This window comes from Dermochelys coriacea, chromosome 12 (assembly GCF_009764565.3).
Source record: "Dermochelys coriacea isolate rDerCor1 chromosome 12, rDerCor1.pri.v4, whole genome shotgun sequence".
In the NCBI taxonomy this organism is placed as follows: domain Eukaryota; kingdom Metazoa; phylum Chordata; order Testudines; family Dermochelyidae; genus Dermochelys; species Dermochelys coriacea.
This window is the reverse complement of record NC_050079.1, coordinates 4934131-4961767: the sequence shown is the minus strand read 5'-3', so window position 1 is coordinate 4961767 and position 27637 is coordinate 4934131. Positions and strand designations below refer to the sequence as shown.

Genomic DNA, 27637 nt, shown 5'->3' with positions numbered 1-27637 from the left:
AAACCGGCCCCAGGACCAACCTCTGGGGCACTCCGCATGAAGCCGGCTGCCAACTAGACATCGAGCTGTTGATCGCTACTCATTGAGCCTGATGATCGAACCAGCTTTCTATCCACCTTATAGTCCATTCCATCTAATCCATACTGTTTTAACTTGCTGGCAAGAATACTGTTGGAGACCATATTTAAAGGTTTGCTAAAGTCAAGGTATATCACATCCACCGCTTTCCCCATATTCACAGAGCCAGTTATCTCACCATAGAAGGCAATCAGGTTGGTCAGGCATGGCTTGCCCTTGGTGAATCCATGTTGACTGTTCCTGATCACCTTCCTTTCCTCCAAGTGCTTCAAAATGGATTCCTTGAGGACCTGCTCCGTGATTTTTCCAGGGACTGAGGTGAGGCTGACCTGTCTATAGTTCCCCGGATTCTCCTTCTTCCCTTTTTTAAAGATGGACACTATATTTGCCTTTTTCCAATTTCCAGGACCTCTCCTGATCACCATGAGTTTTCAAAGATAATGGCCAATGGCTCTGCAATCCCATCAGCCAACTCCCTTAGCCCCCTCGGATGCATTGCATGCGGCCCCATGGACTTGTACATGTCCAGCTTTTCTAAATAGACCTTAACCTGCTGTTTCATCACTGAGGGCTGCTAACCTCCTCACCATACTGTGCTGCCCAGTGCCTTGTCTGTGAAGACTGAGGCAAAAAAAGCATTGAATACTTCAGCTTTTTCCACATCATCTGTCACTAGTTGCCTCCCCCATTCAGTAAGAGTCCAACACTTTTCCTGACCACCTTCTTGTTGCTAATATACCTGTAGAAACCCTTCTTGTTAACCTTCACATCCCTTGCTAGTTGCAACTCCAATTGTACTTTGGTCTTTCTTATTACACCCCTGCATACTCGAGCAATATCTTTATACTCCTCCCTAGTCATCTATCCAAGTTTCCACTTCTTTTAAGCTTTCTTTTTGTGTTTAAGCTCACCAGGTTGACAAGTTTCAGAGTGGCAGCTGTGTTAGTCTGTATTCGAAAAAGAAAAGGAGTACTTGTGGCACCTTAGAGACTAACACATTTATTTGAGCGTAAGCTTTTGTGAGCTACAGCTCACTTCATCAGAATGCATCCAATGAAGTGAGCTGTAGCTCATGAAAGCTTTTGCTCAAATAAATTTGTTAGTCTCTAAGGTGCCATAAGTACTCCTGTTCTTTTTAAAGATTTCTTTGTTAAGCCAAGCTGGTCGCCTGCCATATTTGCTATTGTTTCTGCACATCAGGCTGGTTTGCTCCTGTGCCCTCACTAAGGCTTCTTTAAAATATAGCCAACTCTCCTCTACTCCTTTCCCCCTCATATTAGCCTCCCAGGGGATCCTGCCCATCAGTTTCCTGAGGGAGTCAAAATCTGCTTTTCCGAAGTCCAGGATCTGTATTCCGCTGCTCTTCTTTCTTCCTTTTGTCAGGATCCTGAACTCAGCCATCTCATGGTCACTGCTGCCCAGTTTGCCACCCACTTCTACTTCCCCTACCAATTCTTTCGTGTTTGTGAGCAGCAGGCCAAGAGGAGCACAGCCCTTAGTTGGTTCCTCCGGCATTTGCACCAGGAAGTTGTCCCCAACACTCTCCAAAAACTTCCTGGATTGTCTGTGCACTGCTGTATTGCTCTCCCAGCAGATGTCAGGATGATTGAAGTCCCCCATGAGAACCAGGGCCTGTGATCTGGAAACGTCTATTAGTTGTCCGAAGAAAGCCTCGTCTACCACATCCTCCTGGTCTGGTGGTCTATAGCAGACGCCCACCACGACATCACCCGTGTTGCTCTCGCCTCTAAACTTAACCCAAAGACTCTCAACAGGCTTTTCTCCAGTTTCATACTGGAGCTCTGAGCAATCATACTGTTCCATTACATACAGTGCAACTCCTCCACCTTTTCTCCAGCACCTCTCCTTCATGAACAGTTTATACCCATCCATGACAGTGCTCCAGTCATGTGAGTTACCCCACGAAGTTTCTGTTGTTCTAATCACATCATAGTTCCTTGACTGTGCCAGGACTTCTAGTTCTTCCTGCTTGTTTCCAAGGCTTCTTTCGTTAGTGTACAGGAAACTGATTACTAGCCGATTGCCCTGCTTTTTCAGTATGAATCAGGAGGCCCCCACTGTTTTACCCTCCGCCTTGTGTTTCCTCCTGGTATCCCACTCCCCCACTTACCTCAGGGCTTAGGTCTCCATCCTCCAGCGAATCTAGTTTAAAGCCCTCCTCACTAGGTTAGCCAGCCTGCCTGCAAAGATGCTCTTCCCTCTCTTTGTTAGGTGGATCCCATCTCTTCCTAGCAATCCTTCTTCCTGGAACAACATCCCATGGTCGAGGAATCCAAAGCCCTCTCTCTGACACCACCTGCGTAACCATGCATTTACCTCCACATTCGATGGTTCCTACCTGGACCTTTTCCTTCAACAGGGAGAATGGAAGAGAACATGACTTGCACCTCAAACTCCTTTATCCTTCTTCCCAGAGCTACGTAGTCTACAGTGACCCCCTCAAGGTCATTCTTGGCAGTATCATTGGTGCCTACATGGAGAATTAGGGAGGGGTAGCAGTCTGAAGGCTTGACCAGTCTTGGCAGACACTCCATCACATCCTGAATTCTAGCTCCAGGCTAGCAGCACACTTCTCAAGTCTCCTGGTCTGGTTGGCAGATGGATGACTCCGTCCCCCTTAGGAGGCTGTCCCCACCCACCACCACCCATCTCCTCCTCTTGGGAGTGGTGGTCGTGGAACCTCCATCCCTAGGACAATGCATCCAATGCCTTCCGGTCGATGGGGTCTCCTTCTATTCCCTTCCCTCAGAGGGCTCTTCCAAATCCTTCTCCACAGTAGTACCTGTTCAGAGAGCCTGAAAATAGTTTCTGACCTCTATCTGCAATGGGGATACATGGGTTCTCCTCTTTCTTCTGGAGGTCAGATGCTGCCAATATTCTTTTCCATTTTGCACTGCCCTCTCTAATTCTTCAGCATGCTTTGTCTGCATTAACAAATGCTGACTTCTGTCCAGAAAGTCTTCATTTTCTCTGATGCAACGCAGGGTTGATACTAGGGTCTCTAGTCCTTTAACCTTCTCTTCCAATATGGAGACCAGCTTGCACTTTGTACAGACGAAGTTGCTTCTATCCGCTGGGAGAAAGACAAACATGGCACTTCCTGTGCAGGTCACAACAGCTGATGGCTCACTATCCATATTATCTTCCTTTTAAGAGCCTCTTCAGATGATGTATGTACTGCTCACAGAAGCCGGGAAGGCAAAAACTCTGTGGGAACTCCCCACAGGCAAACTCCTTCTGTTTTCCTCTCCTGTTTCTCGCCACTGCACTACCCACCTTCTCCTGTCTGTTCACCTAATTTGATGGAACATCTGCAGATATCTGATAATGTGATTGCGAGAATCAATGGGCCAGAGTTATTTAGGGAATAATTAAAATGAGAGGACGCAGGTGCATGTGGCTATCCCATTTTCAGTGACTAGCTGTGCATTTCCTTCCTTTCAAGCTGAGTTCACAGTGGTCTCTGAAAGTGACTCATTGGAACGCAGTACAAATGGAATTTGCTAAGCCATATATTTTTAGTTCTGTTGAGAAATGGAAAATAGATTCTGGACTCTTTCAGACCCTGAACCTGTCCTTCTTCCATGTAAACCTGTCACATTCCATAGTGTTTCCAAAGGCAAATGTGTAAATGACATGGCTGAAGGTCAAGGAGTTTGGCCTGGAATCTGCACAAAAGGAGCATTACAGTACCTAACGTTTAGGTGCTAGAAACTCCCTGTGATCCACAAAGCCTGAGTTGGGTGCCTTGGCTCCCCATACAACAAATGGGGAGAATTAGGTGCCTTAAACTGCGAGTCACAAAAGCCAGCATGCTAGGTGGGGAGCTGCCTAAGCTAGCCAATGGGACAGGTCAACAAGAGGGATGCGCATTAAGCTCCGCCTCTCTAACCCCTTCTCACAGAGATAGGGGCCTGAATCCAGGCTGCTGGCAGGCATCTATTTCTGCCAGATTCACAGCCAGGAACCCTCACTGGGGTTAGGCGTCCGCTGCAATTTCGCAAGCAGCCAGTGGGGAGGATGACCTCCCACATAGCTTTTAACCCAGTGGTTAGGGTATTGACCTGGCACATGGGAGACTCCTGGTTCACATCCCCCCTCAGCCTGAGGAGAACAAGGGATTTGAAGCCTGCTCTGCTACCTCTCAGGTGGATGCTCTAGCCCCAGGGCTATAGGACATGCTGGTGTGGGAAGGTATTCCTCTAATCTCTGCCTTGAAGCTATTGCATGGTGGCTAAATAATTAAAGCATCCTTAGAGCAGGAGGAGTGGACTCTGGGTCTCTCACATGCTGGGTGAGTGCACTAACCACCAGGTAAGAATCATTTTCGGCATGGGCAGTGGGTGAACCATAAGCTCAGGGAGGCTAGCCCCTGGCCTAGTCCACCCCTTCTGCCTGAGGTCCTGCCCCTCCTGACCCCCTTCCCCTGCTGAATCCCAGAGGGCCCCCTCCCAGTGGCCGCCAGTCCCCCCACCTCAGGCCACCCGAGCACCTTCAGCCCCGGAGCACCAGCGGACAGTGTATGGTTCCCCCGCCCAGCCCCAGAGCAGTGGGCAGGCGATTGGCATGCCTCCTCACAGCTCTGGAGCACTGGGGGGGCAGCAGGCGGCCCTCCTCCCCAGCCCTGCACTTGGGCATCCCCAGCCATCCCAAGTGCCAACTGCCCTAGCTCCAGCCCCAGCAGGCTTCCTGGAAGAGGAGCAGCCTGCCTGGGCTGAGGCCCAACTAGTGGCAAGCAGGAGGGGGCTTCAGGGTGGAGCATGGGTGGGACCATGCGGGTCTGTTTGGGGAGGCACAGCCTTCCGCAGTCTATGAAACGTGCCACCCAAAATTTTCAGGGTTGTCTTTTCTCCCTCGCTCTGGCCTAAATCACTCTTTTGTTAGTTCTCCACAATGGAACAGCTTCAACAGGAGAGACGTATCCCATAGCTCAGTGGTTAGGGTGCTCGCCTCAAAGGTAGTAGATCCCTGTTCAAATCCTTTTCCGCTCTGAGGCAGAGAGGGGACTTGAACAGGGGGCGGGGGCTCTCCCATCTCAACTGAGTGCCCTAACCCCGGCTTAAAAGTTACGAGGGAGATCCTCCTTGTTCTCCCAACCGCTGCCCTAGGTGTTTTGTGTCAACTTGCCTAAGGAGCCCAATCCAATAGCTGTACTCAGCAGGTGTGTACCGGATTGTGTCCTGCACATGAGTTAGGTTTGTGAATAGTCCTGGGGCTTAGGTGTCTGGATGCCTAGAATGAGGGAGGCAGCTGTGTACAAGCCCAGAGGCATATACCTAGGCAGCTAGGTTTCAGAGTAGCAGCCATGTTAGTCTGTATTCGCAAAAAGAAAAGGAGTACTTGTGGCACCTTTAGAGACTAACAAATTTATTTGAGCATAAGCTTTCGTGAGCTATAGCTCACTTCATCGGATGCATTCAGTGGAAAATACAGTGGGGAGATGATTTATATACGCAGAGAACATGAAACAATGGGTGTTATCATACACACTGTAAGGAGAGTGATCACTTAAGCTGAGCTATTACTGGGGGGAGAGGGGAGGAAGAAAACCTTTTGTAGTGATAATCAAGGTGGGCCATTTCCAGCAGTTGACAAGAACGTCAGAGGAATGGTGGGGGAGAAGGGGAAATAACATGGGGAAATAGTTTTACTTTGTGTAATGACCCATCCACTCCCAGAAGCTAGGGATCTTTTACTGCAAAGTTTAGTGAGTTTAGGTGGTTACAAGGTTCAATGGAAGTTTTGTGAATCGCAGTGGAGCCTGGAACTGGGACTTGGACAGCTAAGTACTTTTGTGAATATAAACCTTTGTGCCTTAAGTGCAGATACTTTATACCTATCAGTCATGCTCATACTTCCATAGATACAGACTTCTTTCAGCAATACAGAAGCTTCCAACAGCATATGTATTTTGTAAGAAAAATCAAATACGTTTCCGTATTCTGCTTAAAACGGAGTGTAGCATGATCCCACTACACCCTGATGATACAGAACAAAGCATGTCATTTCCACATATCTCTGTCTGACTGGGCTGCTTTGCAGAATCTTTCAGGTTCTCTCCAGGACACTGCTCTTTGTGGAAGAGCTGCCATCAGTATACACTGATTATACTGTATGTGACCAGTGAAGTTAGGGAGTGATACCATTGCTGAGAACTTGTTCTGGCTGTTATTCCTAGGATGTAATGTTAACTGCCCATCAGATGGGAAATGTCAATCTTTATAGCCTTCCTGGCTACCTAATTTCCCTCTTCTCCACACAAGTTATGGACCCTTGTAGTTGCTGAGCAAATGGGTTAGAAAGCTCTCCTCATCTCTGCACAGCAGAAAGCCAGGTGACTTTCATGGCTGCTGTGCAGTGCCACTGGGCAGCTCTTTTGGTTAGTGAGCAGCAGGACTGGGCCAGTGCACAGTGGAATTCTGAAGGCTAATTAGTGATCTAACACCTGCAGGGTTTTTCTCTGCTTGTTTTTGTCACACTCTCTGGTGTGGCTCACAACCAGGATTGCCTACCTCAGGGCAAACAGTCAAAAACAGGGCAAACACCCCAAACTGGTGGTGTGTTCCATAATTAGATTTCACAAAGCTAGTACCAAATGTGAACTCCTGGATCATTATAACAGTCTTAACATGGAGTCACAGACAGTCTCCTGAGACTCTCCAATCTGTCTTGACACCTTTTAACGGCCCAGTCAGTGGTGCTGACCAGAGCTGCTGCGACCTTGTCCCCTCCATTCCATGACCCAGTTCTGGGTCACAACTCATGGTTTGAAAACCATTGGTCTAGGTGTACCTTCTCCTGCCTCAGCACAAGGGGACAGACTAGATGACTTCTCAAGGTCCCTTCCAGCCTTGACATTTGTAAGATTCTAAGACCTTCTAACTAAAATCAAACAAAAGTGAACGCAGTTCCACATGTGGAGATTTGGCTATGGACACAATGCCCCATCTCACTGCTACGTTTAGGTCTCAGTACATTGGGAGCACATTGATTTTATAAAGAGAAAAAAATCATAAGACCCAAAACAAACGTGAGACTTTTCAAATAGATAAAGGGTTAGCATCTTCCCGCCACCTTCCTTATCAAGCACAAAACTTCAAGAACCCATCTTTTAGCTTCCTAATTGACTCTGCTAATGAACAGCATGACAATCCTAAACTTTTAAATAAAGGACCAGCAGCCTGTGATGATAGCCCTCTGCTTCAATATGAAGACTACAGGCCCTAGATTACTATGCTTCATCGTTAGCTGATCCAAATGCTACTCACAAGGGTAAAGGAAATGTCTTTAAAGTATTTGGAATCTTCCTGTTTTATGTAGGACCTGGATCAGTTTTAGCTGAGAATATAGAGATATACATTTCATACATCAATCATCTCCCTTAAAAGGCAAGACCAACATGGGAAACTGCCTGTTGCAAACTGTTGCTCTTTCTGTTGCCCTCATACACACATTCCACTGCCGACCCTTTTCCTATTTCGACATGCAGAACCAGCAGATTACAGGATTAAAAGTTTGTGTTGGCACGCAAAATTCAAACCACACTATTTCCCTGTTTAAAAAAAAAACTGACGCTGGCAAACCAGATGCCAGCTCTAGCCCAGGCTGCAGGCATTAGCTAAGAAGTGACAAACTTGTGGCTGGAGACCAGAGCAGGTCACCTGTATATTAGTTCTGCTCAAAATAGGCATGAGACTTATAAGAATGTATTTCATGTTTAGATTCAATGAAAAGTTTGTAAATTGCCATATGCATTAATCTCACTGATGATATCTCTATCCCATGTTATAAGGTAATATTTAAATGTTTGCTCTGAAACTGGAACACCCCCCCCCCCAAGTTGGGAGAGAAACATTACCAATTGTAAAATAGTAGTTTGCCACAGGAGGTGTTATCTTCTGCCCAGCAAAAGAAGGCCCACGGACACCGGACAAACCACTGTGGAGCATCAGAGGACAAAAGACTTTGTTGATTGTTCCCCCCACCTATGAAGGAGAGACATGCATGTGAACTCGTCCCATCATCGTGAACTCTAGGGGAAGGCAATAAAAAACCCAGACAAGAAGAAACTGAATCTTTTTTGGCTGTTTGAACTCTGAAGGGCCAGAGACTCTAAACAGAAACCTGAGATCTCCAGGAGCTGCCCCCTGGGTCTTCCCAGAAAGAAACTTTGAATTGACAAAAAGAAAAGGAGGACTTGTGGCACCTTAGAGACTAACAAATTTATGTGAGCATTTAATAAATATTCAAGCTCAAATAAATTTTAGTCTCTAAGGTGCCACATGTCCTCCTTTTCTTTTTGCAAATACAGACTAACACGGCTGCTACTCTGAAACCTTTGAAGTGACAGATCACTACAACTCTGTCATTCTTAGGATTTACATGGTAACTCGTGTGTGTATATTTCCTTACTTCAACCTATAAATAACTCTCATTCCTTTGTCCTAATTAATAAGCCTTTAGATAGCCCTGCCTCTTCCTGCCCCTGCTCCACCCCTTCCCCAAAGCCCCCACCCTGCTCCACCCCCCACTCCCCTGAGGACTGCAGCAGAGCTGGCCCACACTCACCACCGGAGAGTGCTGGGGAGCAGTTCCCTGCTGCCCCCCAAGCCAGTCCCGCCCCCCGCAGAGGCTTGGGCCCCCCCCACACCCCGCTGGGGGTATGCGTAGGGCCCCTGAATAGCTAGGACAGCCCTGCTGGATTAAAAGACCCAGCGGCAGTGCTGCCTGGCTAAGGCAGGCTAGTTCCTACCTGTTCTGACACTGCACTGTGCCCTGGAAGTGGCCAGAGGCAGGTCTGGCTCCTAGGCGGGGTGGCCGCAGGTCTCTGCGCGCTGCCCCAGCCCCAAGCCTCATCCTGGTACTCCCATTGGCTGGTTCCCGGCCAATGGGGGTTGGTGGGGGCAGTGCATACGGGTGAGAGCCACACACACCTCCGCCTAGGAGCCAGACCTGGTGCTGACCGCTTCCGGGCCGCAGTGCGGTCCTCAGTGCCAGGATAGGCGGGAAGCTTACCTTTGCTCCCCCGCTGCGCCGCTGACTGGGAGCCGCCCGAGGTAAGCCCGCAGCTCCCACCAAACCCGGAGCCCCTTCCTGCACCCCAATCCCCTCATCCCCAGCCCCACCCCAGAGCCTGCACCCCTAGCCCAGAGCCCCCTCCCACATCTATTTTGAAGGAGAAATTAGTTAAGGACATTGAAGTCAATGGTAAATGGGACAAAATGCAACATGGTTTTACAAAAGGTAGATCGTGCCAAACCAACCTAATCTCCTTTTTTGAAAAAGTAACAGATTTTTTAGATAAAGGAAATGCAGTGGATCTATTTTACCTAGATTTCAGTAAGGCGTTTGATACTGTGCCACATGGGGAATTATTAGTTAAATTAGAAAAGATGGGGATCAATATGAATATCAAAAGGTGGATAAGGAATTGGTTAAAGGAGAGACTACAACGGGTCCTACTGAAAGGCGAACTGTCAGGTTGGAGGGAGGTTACCAGTGGAGTTCCTCATGGATCAGTTTTGGGACCAATCTTATTTAATCTTTTTATTACAGACCTCGGCACAAAAAGTGGGAGTGTGCTAATAAAGTTTGCAGATGATACAAAGCTGGGAGGTATTGCTAATTCAGAGAAGGATCGGGATATTTTTTCAGGAGGATCTGGATGACCTTGTAAACTGGAGTAATAGTAATCGGATGAAATTTAATAGTGAGAAGTGTAAGGTTATGCATTTAGGGATTAATAACAAGAATTTTAGTTATAAGCTGGGGACACATCAATTAGAAGTAACGGAGGAGGAGAAGGACCTTGGAATATTGGTTGATCATAGGATGACTATGAGCTGCCAATGTGATATGGCTGTGAAAAAAGCTAATGCGGTTTTGGGATGCATCAGGAGAGGTATTTCCAGTAGGGATAAGGAGATTTTAGTATCGTTATACAAGGCACTGGTGAGACCTCACCTAGAATACTGTGTGCAGTTCTGGTCTCCCATGTTTAAAAAGGATGAATTCAAACTGGAGCAGGTAAAGAGAAGGGCTACTAGGATTATCCGAGGAATGGAAAACTTGTCTTATGAAAGGAGACTTAAGCAGCTTGGCTTGTTTAGCCTAACTAAAAGAAGGTTAAGGGGAGATATGATTGCTCTCTATAAATATATCAGAGGGATAAATACAGGAGAGGGAGAGGAATTATTTAAACTCAGCACCAATGTGGACACAAGAACAAATGGGTATAAACTGGCCACCTAGAAGTTTAGACTTGAAATCAGACGAAGGTTTCTAACCATCAGAGGAGTGAAGTTTTGGAATAGCCTTCCAAGGGAAGCAGTGGGGGCAAAAGATCTATTTGGCTTTAAGATTCTACGTGATAAGTTTATGGAGGAGATGATATGATGGGATAATGTGATTTTGGTAATTAATTGATCTTTAAATATTCAGGGTAAATAGGCCTAATCCCCTGAGATGGGATATTAGATGGCTGGGATCTGAGTTACCCAGGAAAGAATTTTCTGTAGTATCTGGCTGATGAATCTTGCCCATATGCTCAGGGTTTAGCTGATCGCCATATTTGGGGTCAGGAAGGAATTTTCCTCCAGGGCAGATTGGAAGAGGCCCTGGAGGTTTTTCGCCTTCCTCTGTAGCATGGGGCACGGGTCACTTGAGGGAGGATTCTCTGCTCCTTGAAGTCTTTAACCACAGTTTGAGGACTTCAATAGCTCAAACATAGGTGAGGTTTTTCGTAGGAGTGGGTGGGTGAGATTCTGTGGCCTGCGTTGTGCAGGAGGTCAGACTAGATGATCAGAATGGTCCCTTCTGACCTTCGTATCTATGAATCCTGAACCCCTCATTCCAAGCCCTATCCTGGAGCCCTCATCCCGGCATCCCAACCCTTTGGCCCCAGCCCTGAGCCCCTCCCAAACCCCTCATTCCCAGCTCCGTTGGGTTGTGGGCATCAACAATTTTCTTCAACGGGGTTGCCAGAAAAAAAGTTTTAAAACCACTGGCCTAGACCATCCCTGACAGGTGTTTCTCTAACCAATTCTTAAAAACCTCCGGTGATGGGGATTCCACAACCTCCCTTGGAAGCCTGTTCAGGAGCTTAACCACCCCGAGAGTTAAAAAGTTTTTCTTACTAAATAACCTAAATCTCCCTTGCTGCAGATTAAGCCCATTACTTAGAATCATAGAATGTCAGGGTTGGAAGGAACCTCAGGGGGTCATCTAGTCCAACCCCCTGCTCAAAGCAGGACCAATCCCCAGCTAAATCACCCCAGCCAGGGCTTTGTCAAGCCTGACCTTAAAAACCTCTAAGGAAGGAGATTCCACCACCTCCCTAGGTAATGCATTCCAGTGCTTCACTACCCTCCTAGTGAAAAAGTTTTTTCTAATATCCAACCTAAACCTCCCACGCTGCAACTTGAGACCATTGCTCCTTGTTCTATCATGTGCCACCGCTGAGAACAGTCTAGATCCATCCTCTTTGAAACCCACTTTCAGGTAGTTGAAAGCAGCTATCAAATCCCCCCTCATTCTTCTCTTCCACAGAATAAACAATCCCAGTTCCCTCAGCCTCTCCTCATAAGTCATGTGTTCCAGCCCCCTAATCGTTTTTGTTGCCCTCCGCTGGACATTTTCCAATTTTTCCACATCCTTCTTGTAGTGTGGGGCCCAAAACTGGACACAGTACTCCAGATGAGGCCTCACCAATGTCGAATAGACGGGAACGATCACATCCCTCGATCTGCTGACAATGCCCCTCCTTATACATCCCAAAATGCCATTGGCCTTCTTGGCAACAAGGGCACACTGTTGACTCATATCCAGCTTCTCGTCCACTGTAACCCCTAGGTCCTTTTCTGCAGAATTGCTGCCTAGCCATTCGGTCCCTAGTTTGTGGCGGTGCATGGGATTCTTCCGTCCTAAGTGCAGGACTCTGCACTTGTCCTTGTTGAACCTCATCGGATTTCTTTTGGCCCAATCCTCTAATTTGTCTAGAGCCCTCTGTATCCTATCCCTACCCTCCAATGTATCTACCTCTCCTCCCAGTTTAGTGTCGTCTGCAAACTTGCTGAGGGTGCAGAGCATGCCATCCTCCAGATCATTAATGAAGATATTGAACAAAACCGGCCCAAGGACCAACCCTTGGAGCACTCCAGTTGATACCAGCTGCCAACTAGACATGGAGCCATTGATCATTACGCATTGAGCCCGACAATCTAGCAGGCTTTCTATCCACCTTATAGTCCATTCATCCAGCCCATACTTCTTTAACTTGCTGGCAATAATACTGTTGGAGACTGTGTCAAAAGCTTTGCTAAAGTCAAGGAACAACTTCTTGTTGTACCTGCAGTAGACATGGAGAACAATTGATCACCATTCTCTTTATAACATACTTAATATATTTGAAGACTCTCAGGTCCCCCGTCAGTCTTCTTTTCTCAAAACTAAACATACCCAGTTTTTTTACCCTTTTCTTATAGGTCAGGTTTTTGTCTTTTTTGTTGCTCTCCTCTAGACTTGTCCACATCTTTCCTAAAGTGTAGTGGGCAAAACTGGACACAGTATCCAGCTGACACCTCGCAAGTGCTGAGTAGAGTGGGGCAATTATCTCGTGTCTTATGTTCAACACTCCTGTTAATACACCCCAGAATGATATTAGCTGTTTTCACAACTGCATCTCATTGACTCGTATTCAATTTTTGATCCAATGTAACCCCAGATAGTTTTCAGCAGAATTGCACCTAGCCAGCTATTTCCCACTTTGTAGTGGTGCCTTTGGTTTTTCCTTCCTCAGTGTAGTCCTTTGCACTTATCTATTGAATTTCATGCTATTGCTTTCTGATCAATTCTCTCAATTGTTAAAGTCCTTTTGAATTCTAACTCTGTTCTCCAAAGTGCTTGGGACCCCTTTAGCGTGGTGTCATCTTATTAGTGAAAATGTAAACAAAGAGATTAGAGAGACAGAACTCTATGTAAACTTGAAAGCTTGTCTCTTTCACCAGCAGAAGTTGGTCCAAAAAAAATACTACCTCATCCACCTTGTCTCTCTAATCTCCTGGGACCAACGTGGCTACAACAACACTGCAAGCAAGAAACCAAAAATAGATTGTGAGCTATAGGAAGTTTCCTTTGCCAGCCTCTTGCTTGCTCAGATTCTGCCCTTCCCTTTCTAACCTCTTGTGCACCACTCCCTCCTTCTGCCGCATTCAACCTGCAAGTCAGAATTAGGTCTGGTCAAAATTGTTCTGTTAACTTTTTTCCAACTGATAACTGAGCTTCTGACTAAACAGAAACCATTGTGGAAAGTGTCTGCTTTTCTTGGAAATATTCCATTTTCTGTCAGGAGTACGGCCCTCAGTTGCACATGCTCAGTACTCCTGACACCCTAGGCAGCCTGATGGACCACTCTGCCTGACTGGCTGAAGAAGCCAGCAGGCCGGTTCTTAAACCTAGCAGCAGCAACAGCTTGCTGGCTGTTCAGTGCACATGCCCACAGACTCTCTGCCTTCCTGTGCTTGTCTCCCCAAGCCCTGCTCCTGCTTTGCTCCTCCACAGCTCCAGCCCACATCCTGCCCTGCACCCAGCCGTGTTCCCGTCCTATTCCAGCCTTGGTTCTGCCTCAGAACCAGCCCTGATCCTGCCTTCCCTGACTTCTGGTAATCCAATTTTGACCCTTGGCTCTGATCCCTGACTCCATCTGCACTTTTGGCTCTGGCATTTGGACTCTGACTCTGGTTCTGATCTTTGGCCCTGCTTCCTGGGTCTGGTCCTATCTCAACCCTGGGCTCTGGTGTTCAGATGCTGACCACTAGGCCTGACTCCTGCTCTGACCACTAGGCCTGGCCACCTACTACCTAGTCTTCTGATATTTTCTTTTCTGGAAAACTAAAAAAAGTCTGACTCTGACAGTTTTTGGATGAAAATTTTAGTTTTTCAATGAAAATTTCCAAAGGAACCCTTACCACCCCTCTATACTTTCTGATTATCTGTAATCATAATTCCAATTTTACAGTCTCACCGTGTGTTTTCAGAAATTATTGGGTTGTCAGAACATTAGTATCATGACCCTATTATGCAGGCAGGTAGGAGGAAAAGAAAGGTGGCGGTGGGGAACCTAATTAAATATACATGTTCAGTGCCACCAGCTGTCTGGAAACGATCTTCACCCACCCGCACTGTCCAGCAGACACACCAGTCAAATTCCAGAATGTCTGTACAGCTGTGATCTATGTCTCTCTCCCCCCTCTCCCTTCCCTTCCCAGGTGATCTCCAGTTTTTACTCCAGTAATTCTGAGCTAGTTGTGTGTCCTGTGTGCTGTTCTGGCCTTTTGCTGACATTTGTCAGTGGTCAAATGAAAAGGTAAACAAATGGTTCAGAAAAACCCCTGTAGGCTTAGAAGGTGCTGCTGTTAGCATTGTATCCCACTCATACAAGGGGGTGGGATGAGGAGAGATCCTTCTTTAGCATAAGGAAAAGTCTGTTTCCTTGCCCAGAGATCTCCACTGTGGTTATGGCCCTTATATTTGTAGAATTCTGAATTGGGCCTCTCTGAACATCGGCCTTTCGTTTCTCGATCAAAAGAAAGACCAATGACTTGATCAGTTAAGGGGAAGCACCTCTATGATTCAAGACATTAGACTTGGACAACCTCTTCCACCTTTCGCAGTGAGAGCTGAGGCAGAACTGTATTCTTAGAGCTGGCTCTCAAGCCATTAATTTAGAGTCAAGTTCAGCTGACGGGGTAGAAATGGGAGACTGTTAAAGCAATATGCAGCGCCATTCGCTTTTCTTCATCATCCCCTGCGTTTTCCAGTGATTGCCTACTTTGTTTGCTTGTGCTGCTGCTCACTTTGGGTGTTATGTCTTTAAGGTTGTTGGAGAATATGGTTACAGAGTTCTCCTGTCAAAGGCTTGCTGGTCAATTGCATTTATTCTGGACAGATTGCAGCTGAAACCGTACCAAAAAAATGTATTTGTTGCTGTCAGAGGGTTTCACTCACCACCAGGGCATCTCCTGCTGGCTGCTCTGGGGATTAACTCTTTCCAGGTGCTGCACCCTGCTCTGGCAGTCCCTTCACCTGTCTTCTCTCACCCTGTTGCACCTCTTGCCCCAGGAGCTGCAGCTTCCTGTTCATGACTTGGCCCTCCAACCAGGTTGCTATCATCCTCCCATTTTGGGGTATCAAAGTCTTCCAAGTTGAATTGTCCCAGGCAGTCTGTTTGCTGCTGTCTGGTCTGCACTACTTCCCTTGTGGCTGGTAGAGAAAACTGCGCCCACCTTCTACACCAGGTTCCAGCTCAGCAGCCAAGGTCTGCCCTACCCCATACATTGCTGCTTTTCCTACCTTCCTGGCTCTCCCCCTGCTCTGGGGTTGCCAGCCCAAACTTCCTCCTTCCAGGGAGTAGCTGTAGGCTACCTAGCTCTATAGCCCCAAACACACCTCCCTTCTCCCAGGGAGTTACTGCAGACTTCTTCCCTGAAGCCCCCCTGCTGCTCTCAGCTCCTGGGCTTTAGACAGGCCCCTCCTGTTCTGTTCAGCTGAGCCTTGTCTAATTAATCCTTGCTCCCTGACTCCTTCTCCAGGTGCAGCTTGGGCAATTAATTGCCCCCCCACCACCACCTTAACCTTTCAAGTCTTGTGTGGGGTGGACACCCATCACAGTTGCTTAATATTTTACTTCTGATATTTTGGCTTTGCTAGTCCCAATTTAACTTGGGCAAAGGCTTTCTTATAGCCTTTTATTGGAAGAGCTCCTATTCGAACGTTTGCTAAAATATGAAGCCTTCCCTGCTGTCCAAACCAAGCCATGATTTGGTTAGCAACCCCACTATTCACATTGTCTGTTTTCTTTACTCCTGTCTTAGCTCTTTGTGCCTGTCTCTAACTTCCCTGTGGAATGCTCTCCTACTTGGAGACCTCCTGCTGGAGCAGAGAGGGAGATTGAGGCCACAGCTGCCAGGACATCCTTGAATTTTGGTGCTTCTGTCTGTTAATGCTAGTTGCTGGAGGCAAGTCCTTGGTGCTGGGCTGGGAGCAGTTAAGTAAAGAACACAAAATTGCTGGCATTGTGAAGAAAATGCCACTTTTCAGGTAGGGACAGTGCCCAGCGTAAAAGGCAACTTTTTACTGCATCCAGGAAACCTAACTCTGTGCAGTGTTTCCCTAAGGTAACTGCAGGGCTAACAGCTTGGAGAGTACATTCTCTTTAGGGAAGACCCTCGCCAACAGGTATAACTGCCTGCCCCTCAAGGGGAGACTGTGCCCTCCAGTTTGCAATTGCAACTATCTTTGAAGATGGCATTGCAATCTCTTGTGTTGAAATAAAATAATGGTACATAATGTGATGGGTTGGATCACAGAAACCCCCTTGGGGCTGCCAACTGATGTGCCAAGACTGCTTCTGCCCCTGCTTTCCCTGCCAATTTGGGACTCCAGAGCCCTGCCTGGTAGTGCCAGATATGCTTGCCGGCTACAAACACAGATCCAGGTCTGAATCACGTCCCACAAACTGCAGGCTTAACTGAAAGCAGTGTAAGAAGTGTTCCTGTCTATAACACTCAAATGCCCAACACCCAATGGGGTCCAAACCCCAAAGAAATCCGTTTTACCCTGTATAAAGGTAAACTCATAAAATGTTTGCCCTCTATAATACTGATAAAGAGAGATGCACAGCTGTTTCCCCCCCCCCAGGTATTAATGCATAATCTGGGTTAAATAATAAGTAAAAAGTGATTTTATTAAATGCAGAAAGTAGGATTGAAGTGGTTCCAAGTAGTAACAGACAGAACAAAGTGAATTACCAAGCAAAATAAAATAGAACACGCAAGTCTATGCCTAATACAGTAAGAAAACTGAATATAGATAAAACCTCACCCTCAGAGGTGTTCTAGTAAGCTTCCTTTTACAGACTAGTCTCCTTCTAGTCTGGGTCCAGCAATCATTCACACCCTTTGTGGTTACTGTCCTTTGTTCCAGTTTCTTTCAGATATCCTCTCCACCCCCAGAGGATATCTCTTGAGCCAGCTGAAGACAAAATGGAGGGGTCTCCCAGGGGTTTAAATAGACTTTCTCTTGTGGGTGGACACCCCTCCCTTCCCCTGTGTAGAATTCCAGTTACAAGATGAAGTTTTGGAGTCACATGGCAAGTCACATGTCCATGCACAACTCAGACCTTACAGGTAGCAGCCATGGTTCACATGCTACCTTGAAAGTCCTCAAATAGACTACTTATGTGGATTGGAGCCTTCCAAGATCCATTGTCCGTTAAGTGTTTCTTGATTGGGCACTTAATTTGCACATTCCTTTCTCAGGAAGCTGACCAAATGCTTTACTGAGGCTATTTAAAATTAAACAAGTATACAGCCAATATTCATAACTCCGAATACAAAAATGATACATGCATACAAATAGGATAATTAGATTCAGTGGATAATAACTTTTTCAGAGATATGTTACATGGCATATGTGGCATAAAACATATTCCAGTTATGTCATATACACGTTCATAAGCATATTTCCATAAAGCCTTAAGGGGTGCAACGTCACACATTCTCCTAAGCAATCCATCCGGCTCGTAAGAGATCTGTGCTCTGTTCTCTGTTACAGGACATGGTTGCTCATTGTATTCACGGAGTTCTGCTGCTTGTTGAAAGAGAGATCACGTTTCGGATGGAGAAGCCAACAGCGGTGCAGGTAATGGAATCATTCATTCAGGAACTGCTGGGTAGCTCCTGATACTTGTGTTAAGCCTCTGAACAGTGAGCTCTCTGTGCACTAATTTGTAGCAATTTCCCCCTCTCTTGGTATTGACACCTCCTCATCTATTATTGGGGGTGGGCCATATCCACCCTGACTGAATTGGCCTTGTCACCACTGGTTCTCCACTTGTAAGGTAACTCGCTTCTCTTCGTGTGTCAGTATATTTATGCCTGTATCTGTCATTTTCACTCCATGCATCTGAAGATGTGGGTTTTTTACCCACGAAAGCTTATGCCCAAATAAATCTGTTAGTCTTTAAGGTGCCACCGGACTCCTCATTGTCTCTATTCTTTACTGGACCTAATCAGAATAGAAACACAAATAAGGTGCTTTGGATGTTTTTGTCTTTTTGTTGGTTTTTTTGCTTTTTTGGTTGCGCTTTTTCTTCTTCTAAGACTTGCTAGCTGGTAAGTCTTCTGCTGTGAAAAGTGATATTTGTATGTTTGTTAATATCACTTTTCACACCAGACGTACTCAGTTCCTGCAAGCCCTGGGACAAATTTAAGTCCTGAATGGGAAGGCGGACAGGGAGGCAGTGGGGCCCAAGGACAATGGCGGGGGTGGTGAGCCTGGGGCCGGAGCCTGGAACCAGTGCCTGCCACCATGTGGACGGAGCTCAAAGCCCCATTGCCAAAGCCTGCCTCCCCTACCCCTGGGAAAGTGGGGAATTCACCAGCTGCCTGCACCTCCAGAGTTGTTCTCTCTGGAGGGGGGCAGGACCCCACCACTACTGGTGGCCCTTGGAGAGGGACCACTGCTTTGCACCCCCCCCCAGCACAACCCAGATGACTGTGGCCGCAAGGAAAGGCCACAGTGGCCGCATTTGAGAAACACTGGACTAGATGCAGCCTCTCCTGGCCTTGAACTCTATGGCGGAGGTGCTGTTCTGTGACTCCAGGAAGCTCAACACAAAAAGGTCAAACACAGAGGGAGAAGCGTGTTAAAGGAGTAGCTTAATATAGTACTGATAGTTGCAAAACGTAAATCTCAAAACATACAAGATGCACAACATGGCTGAGTTAATGTGGCTGTTGGAAGCTTAACTTCTGCTTCCCTTGATTACCTGTAGTTCTGACTGTGCAGCTGCAGTGTGACTTCAGTGAGTTAAAATTGATAGAGCAGCATCCAAAAGTATATTATTTGTAGGGTGGTAGCACAGCAGCTGTAAAAATCATTGTAATTTCACAAGGAGGAGGGTGCAATAGAGAAGGCCTCCTGATTCATACTGAGCAAGTGGTGATAAGGCATGCATCACTAGTGTTCCTTCACCTGGGACACCCTAAGGCTCTGGGCAGGGCCCAAGCACTCACCCAAGCCATTGCTCTGTGATATCTGGGCATTTTCTCCACTGCAGTTCTGAGAGCCCTCTGGTTGGGCCCTGGATAGTCGGCTCCTTCTGGGGTTATCAGTGAACAGAATAACAAGGGAAATAACCCAAAGGAATCATCCCAAAACTGGGCATAGGCTCTCTTCCTTCAGAGGGCACTTGTTGGGGCTGCGGTCCTAAACTGAGTTCACAGGTGGTAAAGGGGAACGGTTCCCTCTCAAGGTGAGTCAGCATTGGGACTTCGTTTCCCTCAGGGAGCGTTCATTGAGGAGCTCCTGCCTTCCGCCAGCCCTCTCTCTAGGAGCTGAGAACTGGAGGGGAGGGGAGGTGTGGACTGCCCTCCTCCCTGGTCTGCCATCAGCTGAGCTGGGTTTCTCCCTTTTAAGCTCTTGCAGATGTGATGGGGCGGAGCCCACATTATCCTGTTAACCTGTGTTACCCAGCATGGGGTTTCTGCATAACCCTTCACAGCCCCCTTTTGCTGGATACTGTTCATACGCGATATAGCAAGACAATCATTGTTCCAAAGAGCTCACAATCTGTGTGTGGAAGATGCTGTCTGAATTGCCTGCAGGTGAGTGAGTGGAGGATTGGACTCAGCATGCTGTCAGTGCTTGAGTCAGACACGACCTCAGTTGTAAATGTGTAAGGAGCCATGAGACCTGGGATGAAGCCCTAGCCCCTTTGAAGTCAAAGCTCCCATTGACTTCAGTGGAGCCAGGATTTCACCCAGGATTCCTACAGAAAAAGGTCCTGAACACTCTGAGGTTCATTTTGGGAGAAGTTGTTTTAATGCGGCTGTGTGTGTGCGGAGTCTGGCCATCTCTGGTTACGAAGAGAATGAGCAAAGGTGACAAGCTGGAGGCATTTGTTACCGATCATTCACACGCAGGGGGGCAAGTGTGTGTGTGTGTGTGTGTGTGTGTGTATGTGACATAGAGCAAGGGATAGAGAGGAATATCTGTGTGGGTGAAAACAACCAAAGTAATGAATGGGGAAAAAAAGTTTTAAACAAGTGGAAGCTGACAAATCCAAGGGGATCAGAAACTGGCAGAACAGAGATTAATAAAGAAATTGGCACACAGGAGAATCAAAGGGAAAATCACAGTTTTAATGAGAAAATGGAAACTTTGCAACTCTAGAGGAATGTTGGATGTTTGTGTCTGAATTTCTCACTCCCAGCCCAGCACTGCAGGCTCTCTCAGCAGCTCTTGTCCATTTTCCCAGTCGGTATTATGTTTCTGGGATGGCACCAGCTCAGCTGTAGCCTCTGACGGGAGGAAGGTGGGGTGTATTGGATCTTGGATACCCTCTAAGTGGCAAATGACTCCTGGCATAGACCAGAGGCACACTGTGATTGGAGCAGAGAAGGTCTGCTGTGTTAGGATGCTTCTCTGGACATTATTTTAGGAAGCCTGTTGCCAGTTTTACAATCCCACAGAAACTTTGTAAACATGCATGAATCATACCATGCCATGTGACCATGGAAGGCAGAGATTTGCTCTGTCGCCACTAGATAATTTTGGCTTTGGAGGAATTCCTGGCTCCTTTCAATCTTCCGTTTCACACTGCTTTGCTTCCAGTTTGCTCATTGAACTATAGAATGGGAAACTAGTGAATTATTCTAAGATTGCTGAGCTTTTGTTTTTTCCTTCAGCTTGTGATTGGATTGCACATACCTCCTCTGTGCATGTAGAGGTTCAGGCTGTCATAGAGAGCTGGGATCTCTTGTTAGCCCTGCTGGAAAGTGGATCAAAAGAAAGACATTCACCTTACTTATTCCCCTCCCCTCATAGGGTACGCCTACGCTGCAAAAAAAAAAAAAAAAAAAAAAAAGTGTGTTCTTGACTCAGGTTAGCCAATGATCAATGATCAGTAACAGATTTAAAGGTGGCAATTTTGCAACAGAAAAGCTTCAGAAACAGACTCCAGTGAGAAACTGCTGAGCTTGAATTAATATGCAAACTAGATACCATTAACTTGGGTTTGAATAGAGACTGGGAGTGGCAGGGTCATTACACATATTGAATCTATTTCCTCATGTTAAGTTTCCTCACATCCTCTTGTCAGCTGTCTAAATGGTCATCTTGATTATCACTACAAAAGTTTTTTTTCTCCTGCTGATAATAGCTCATCTTAATTAATTAACCTCTTACTCTGCCTTTTCATGTTCTCTGTATGTATCTATATCTATACCTATATCTATATCTATCTTCTTACTATATGTTCCATTCTATGCATCCGATGAAGTGAGCTGTAGCCCACGGAAGCTTATGTTCAAATAAATTCGTTAGTCTCTAAGGTGCCACAAGTACTCCTGTTCTTTTTGTGGATACAGACTAACATGGCTGCTACTCTGAAACCAATGATCAATGACTGTTAGTCAGGGTGGGCAGGGATGGTGTCCCTAGCTTCTGTTTGCCAGAAGCTGAGAATGGACGACAGGGGAAGGATCACTTGATGATTACCTGTTCTGTTCATTCCCTCTGAAGCACCTGGCATTGGCCATTGTTGGAAGACAGGATACAGGGCTAGACGGACCTTTGGTCTGATCCAGTATGGCCGTTCTTATGTTCTAACTCAGGTTAAAATAACACTGAAGATCCAGCAACTTGGCTTTTATCCTCCACTAACACCTATAAGGGAAGCCTGGGGTTGAACTTGAGCTACTAACCTGAGTAAAAAGCTGAATTGCTGTGTCTTCACTGCTGCTTTGATGCATGTTATCTAACCTGAGCTAAGAACATACCTTTTCTGGCATAGCCATTACACTCTTGACTCTCCGGTGCTCCTTTCTTCAGGCAGACATGTGATGCAGATGTGCTTTTTTCTTCTCAGATTGAACTTCTCACCTCAATGAAGTCCCTCCACAAGCACATAGACAGCACACAGCTGCCACTGGAATTGGATGGAGCCTTCCCTTACTGCCATCGGGACTGGCTAAGCTTTCGCATGGTGAGTGAGATGTGCAACAGTCTTTACACTGGCTGCTTCTAGGATTATGGCCAGATTTCCCATACAGCAGAGAGGAGAAACATTGTATAATTAACTGGGTTAGTGCAAGATATAGCAGCAAATAAATATGAAACTTTCAAATGATGGGAGATGTGAAGTTCTGGTTACCCTGATAGCCATGTCTCACCTACATTGTGCATGTTTGTCTTACCATGCTCATGTTAGTGTTTATAGATGTGCCAAGTGGCCAGACCATGGCCTGACCCTGAGAGTAGGGCCCAGGATCATTGCAGCCCTCTCCAGGGTGGGGAGACAGACTCCTTTCTTCTTGCACACTCCCAAGTCTCCAGGGCAGGGACTCTCTTGAAGTTTGTCTCTTCATCAGTGATTAGAATAATGTCGCCACTTAACAAATAATAATTGCAATAATAAACATTCCAAAGTTATCAGAGTTAGTTATAATTCTAGGTTTCAGAGTAGCAGCCGTGTTAGTCTGTATTCGCAAAAAGAAAAGGAGTACTTGTGGCACCTTAGAGACTAACAAATTTATTAGAGCATAAGCTTTCGTGAGCTACAGCTCACTGGAGCCAGATTTCCTGGAATATAAAAAAACCTCCCCATTGAAGACTATGCTTCTGGCATGTGTAAAACTTTAGAACACAGGTGCTGGAGTTCTTGGATTAGCTGAGAACACCCCTGTCCTCCAGCAGTGATGATTGACAGATTTTACCAAACTTGCCACCACATTCTACCCCAGGAGGCAAGCAAGGAGCTTCAGTTCCTTTGTGCCACACACTTCAGGGTATTCCTGTATCAATAAGAGCCACATTTGTAGTAGTACCGCTATGTGTGATTCAACATGTTCAGGTATGGGGGTTCATTTCCTTTCATCTCTGGCTCCCCGCAAGGATCATCTGCAGCATGCACAAACCGGCAGTGTTTCCATTTGTGTTTGATTTGCCTAACTTTGTTTGGGACAGCACTGATTTTATGGCTTCTGCTTCCAAGGGATTCAGCCTTTTTTCTGCCCTGATGTCGTTACTGGGCAGGGCACAATTTAACAATGCCTAAATGCTGAGCTGTCTGTCAAGATGTCACAGATGAAATTGCTCTGCCTCTGATGGCAAATTGAGGTTGTCTCTCTTAATTTCAACTTGCTTCAAATATAAGACGATCAGAAACATAATTATTAAAGTTCTCTTCCCTACCCATATCGAATTATGAAATCATAGAACTGTAGGGATTGAAGGGTCCTCGAGAGGTCGTCTGGTTCTGCCCCTGCAGAGAGGCTGGGCCAATTAAACCTAGACCATCCCTGGCAGGTGTTTGTCTAACCTGTTCTTAAAACCGCCAACGATGGGAATTCCACAGCCTCCCTTGGTAGCCTGTTCCAGAGCGTAACTACCCTGAGAGTTAGAAAGTTTTTTTCTAGTTTCTAACCTAAATCTGCCTTTCTGCAGATTAAACCCATTGCGACTTGTCCTACCTTCTGTAGACATGGAGAACAATTGATCACCCTCCTCTTTTTCTAATAGCCCTTAGAAGATTTGAAGGCTGTTACCAGATCCGCCCTCGGTCTTCTTTCCTCAAGACTAAACATGCCCAGCTTTTTTTACCCTTTCCTCAGAGGTCAGGTTTTCTGAACCTTTTCTCATTTTTGTTACTCTCCTCTGGACTCTCTCCAATTTGTACATGTCTTTCTTTAGGCGTGGTGCCTAGAATTGGACACAGTACTCCAGCTGAGGCCTCACCAGTGCCAAGTAGCGTCATATAATTATCTCCTAGGTCTTACATACAACACTTCTCTCTTCATATATCCCAGAATGATGTTAACCTTTTTTTTTTTTTTTGCAACTGCATACTGAATTTGCAATCCACAATAACCCCCAGAACCTTTACAGCCGTGCTACCACCTAGCCACTTGTTCCTCGCTTTGTGGTTGTGCTTTTGATTTTTTTTCCTTCCTGAGTGCAGAATTATGCACTTGACTTTATTGAATTTCATCCTGTGCTTTCAGACCAGTTCTCTAAATTGTCAAGGTTGTTTTGAATTCTAATGCTGACCTCCAGAGTTCACTCCCAGGTTGGCATCATCTGTAGGTTTGATAAACATACTCTCCACTCCATTATCCCAATCATTAGTGAAAATATTGAATAGTTCTGGACCCAGGGCTGACCCCTGCAGGATCCCACTAGTTACATTCTCCCAGTTTGACAGTGAGTCGTTGTTAACTACTCTTTGAGTACAGTCTTTATCAGTCGTGTTCCCACATTGTAGTAATTTCTTGTAGAACAGATTTCCCTAGTTTCATTATGAAAATGTCATGTGGGACTGGTCAAAAGCCTTAACCAAAATAGTAGGGGGTAGCCATGTTAGTCTGTATCCACAAAAACAATGAGGAGTCCGGTGGCACCTTAAAGACTAACAGATTTATTTGGGCATAAGCTTTCGTGGGTAAAAAACCCACATCTTCAGATGCATGGAGTGAAAATTACAGACCAAAATATTAAACACTTCAGCCTTCTTGATTTTTATCAGCTATTAACTCTTCTTCTCTGCTATGGAGAGGACCTTCACTTTCCTTTGTATTTCTCTTGCTCGTAATGTATTTAAATAACCTTTTCTTATTGCCTTTTATTTCCCTTAATAGATGTAACTCATTTTGTGCCTTGGCCGTTCTGATTTTGTCACTACATGTTTGTGCTATTCTTTGTACTCCACCTTAGAAAGTTGTCCATGTTTCCACTTTTTGTAGGATTCCTTTTTGATTTTCAGGTCGATAAAGAACTCCTGACGGAGCCATATTGACCTCTTGCTATTCTTCCTGTTCTTTGCATTGGGATAGTTTGCTGTTGTGCCTTTATTTTTGTCTCCCTGAGAAATTTCTAGCTCTCTTGAACTTCCTTATGGTTCAGATTTTCTTCCCATAGGACCTTTCCTACCAGATCTCTGAGTTTGTTGGTCTGGTTTTTTTAAGTCCATAGTCCTTATTCTGCTGCTCTCACTTCTTCTTTTTCTTAGAATTATGAAATCTAGTATTTCATGATCACTTTCATTCAAATTGTCTTCTACCTTCAGATTCACAACCAATTCCTCCCTGTTAGAAGCAAGTCTAAAATAGTTATCTCCCTTGTTATCTCCTCCACCTTCTGAAACAGAAAGTTGTCCCCAGTATGTTCCAAGAACGTATTGGGCATGAGAGATGGTGGGGAATAGCTAGGGAAATATATGGAAATAAAATGAAAGAATCTGGGGAAGAATATTGGAGTCCGGGGCCACCTCTTTTTTCACATTTCTTACATTTTCAAGTCAATATCTTTCCCAAAGCTGTAGCTGAGGGGGGAGTTCATACAGGAATTTGATGGCACAGCCGCTAATCGATGCACTGAATGTGACCATGACACAAGTGATAAATGTCTGTAGCTCCTCAACCACATGCCAAACACTATTTATTTAACATCTCTGATGAGCTCACCTGCATCCTGCTTACTAATCCGTCTCCAGCGGGGCTGCTCACAACATTCCAAACCTGGGAGCAGCTTCAAACAGCTCCTCTTTTTTTAAAATAATAAGAACCTGTTTGTGAATGTGGAATTTGCCCTCAAATTTCACTGGTTATAGGCTGACGACAACAGTATTCAGACCTGGATCAATGACACTTTTAAGGGGTGATATCTCATGAACCTCCATTGTCCCAGAAGAGAGCTGAGAATGCAGGTTTTCTATGGTATAAATCGTTTGTATCTAGTTCTGGAGGTTTGCCAGGTGCATTAAAATTGTACCACCCTGATGTGTAGAATAGCTAATTTAGGTCATGTATACAAGTCTTAAATGTGTATTCTATTTTTTCTATCACTCCAGGGCCAATACATTATAACTGAGGCAATTTAGCTTTACCCGTGGAAGGATATGAAAACTATTCTTTCTGAAAAAAATACAGATCTTAAAAGAATGTTACAAAATCCCTCTTCTCTAAACCATAGCACAAACAAAATCCATAATAGCTTGGGGTGGGAATAAATTAGGTTTGTATTGGACCTGCTATGGGATGACCTATTTAAACTCCTGGTTTGGTCACTTGTGGCTAATGCAGCCATCCCAGACTCAAGACATGAAAAGCTTAATACCTCACTTGCATGCAGTGTTGTTGTAGCCATGTTTGTGCCAGGATATTAGAGAGACAAGGTGGATGAGGTAATATCTTCTATTGGATCAATTTCTGTTGGTGATAGAGACAAGCTTTCGAGCTTACACAGAGCTCTTCAGGTCTGACCTGAAGATATTACCTCACCCACCTTTTCTCTTTAATACCACACGGTCACAGGTCCCATTCGAACACCCCCTCTTGACTATCCACTGGACTGCTGTATGGATCCCCGGCTGTTTTAAACTCTGGAGCCTAAATGGAGCCCAACTACTGCTGCAGTCTTTGGGGTCCATAGGCACAGCCTCAGGGTGCAGACACTGTATCTGTCACCCCACACTGAGAACTTGCTGCCCAACCCCTTGGCTCACAGCTGACCGTTCAGACTCCCCCATAGTTTAACACACCCAAGGGGTGAGCCTCCTGGGTTACAGCTGAAATTTTGCAGGAGGCATGAGGCATATAACACACAGAGAGACTTTTCACCGGAATCTAGCATCATTGCTCTTTTATTTGACAGTTAAAGCACAAGCAGTACAGCTCATATACAGCACAACCAACCCTAACTGCAATGCCCCTCAATAGCTCACTCTTCTCTGGGAGTCCTGGGGGACCGTTAGTGTTCAGGAAGGCAGGCAGGTCCCCTGACTCATGAGGACTGTACCTGTTGGGTTGCGGCTTTCTCTCGGAGTCTTTCAGCCCAGCTTTCCATGATCCAACAGTTTACATAAAAGAAACTTTGACTTATTAACCAAAATTCATAAGGTTCGCAGACAGAGCCCTGAACCCATCATACACCATGCCATCGGTCCACTCTAGATTTCCACCCACATCTTTCTACCAATCCCGATAGCTCCCTGCAAGCTGCTTTTTCTGTTCTGTCCTGAAGAAAACCGTGCTGACAGTAACCTCTGCCTTGTTCCTTTCCCCATCAGAAACTGGAGCATTTGCTACAAGGATGTCAGGGCGCTTGTGCTTTCCTGCAGGGGGCCATTCAGAGGATGGAGTCTTGTAGATTACCAGAAAGAGCTGAGGTAAGTGTTGTCTTCTAGTGCCAGACATGGGCACAAAGTGCAGGATGCTAGACAGGGGCTGCCAGGCTGAAATTTTAATGCTATAATGGCAGCTCACGCTACATGCTGCATTTTTAATTTTTTTTTAATACTCAAATTCTCAGTAAATTAGGTAGAGCAAAGATTTTAAAGTTAAACCTGGTGTCCGAATGGCTAAGTGTTTGTATGGAGAATGGGAAGATGGGACTTGATATCTGGATTAAAGAAAAATGGATTAAAAAGAGCAATTAAATTTACCATCAAAGTTAAGTCACATTGACATAGGTCAGCTCTCTG

At 45.8% G+C, this 27637-nt stretch overlaps 1 protein-coding gene across 1 annotated transcript in view; it reads left to right on the top strand.

The window, feature by feature from the left end:
• PLEKHG4 (pleckstrin homology and RhoGEF domain containing G4) overlaps nt 1-27637 on the top strand; it is a 181144-nt gene that overhangs the window by 50407 nt on the left and 103100 nt on the right. Inside the window, 3 exon segments of the mRNA XM_038368060.2 lie at nt 17710-17796; nt 22028-22144; nt 27224-27322. Coding sequence (XP_038223988.2) covers nt 17710-17796; nt 22028-22144; nt 27224-27322 — 303 coding nt within the window.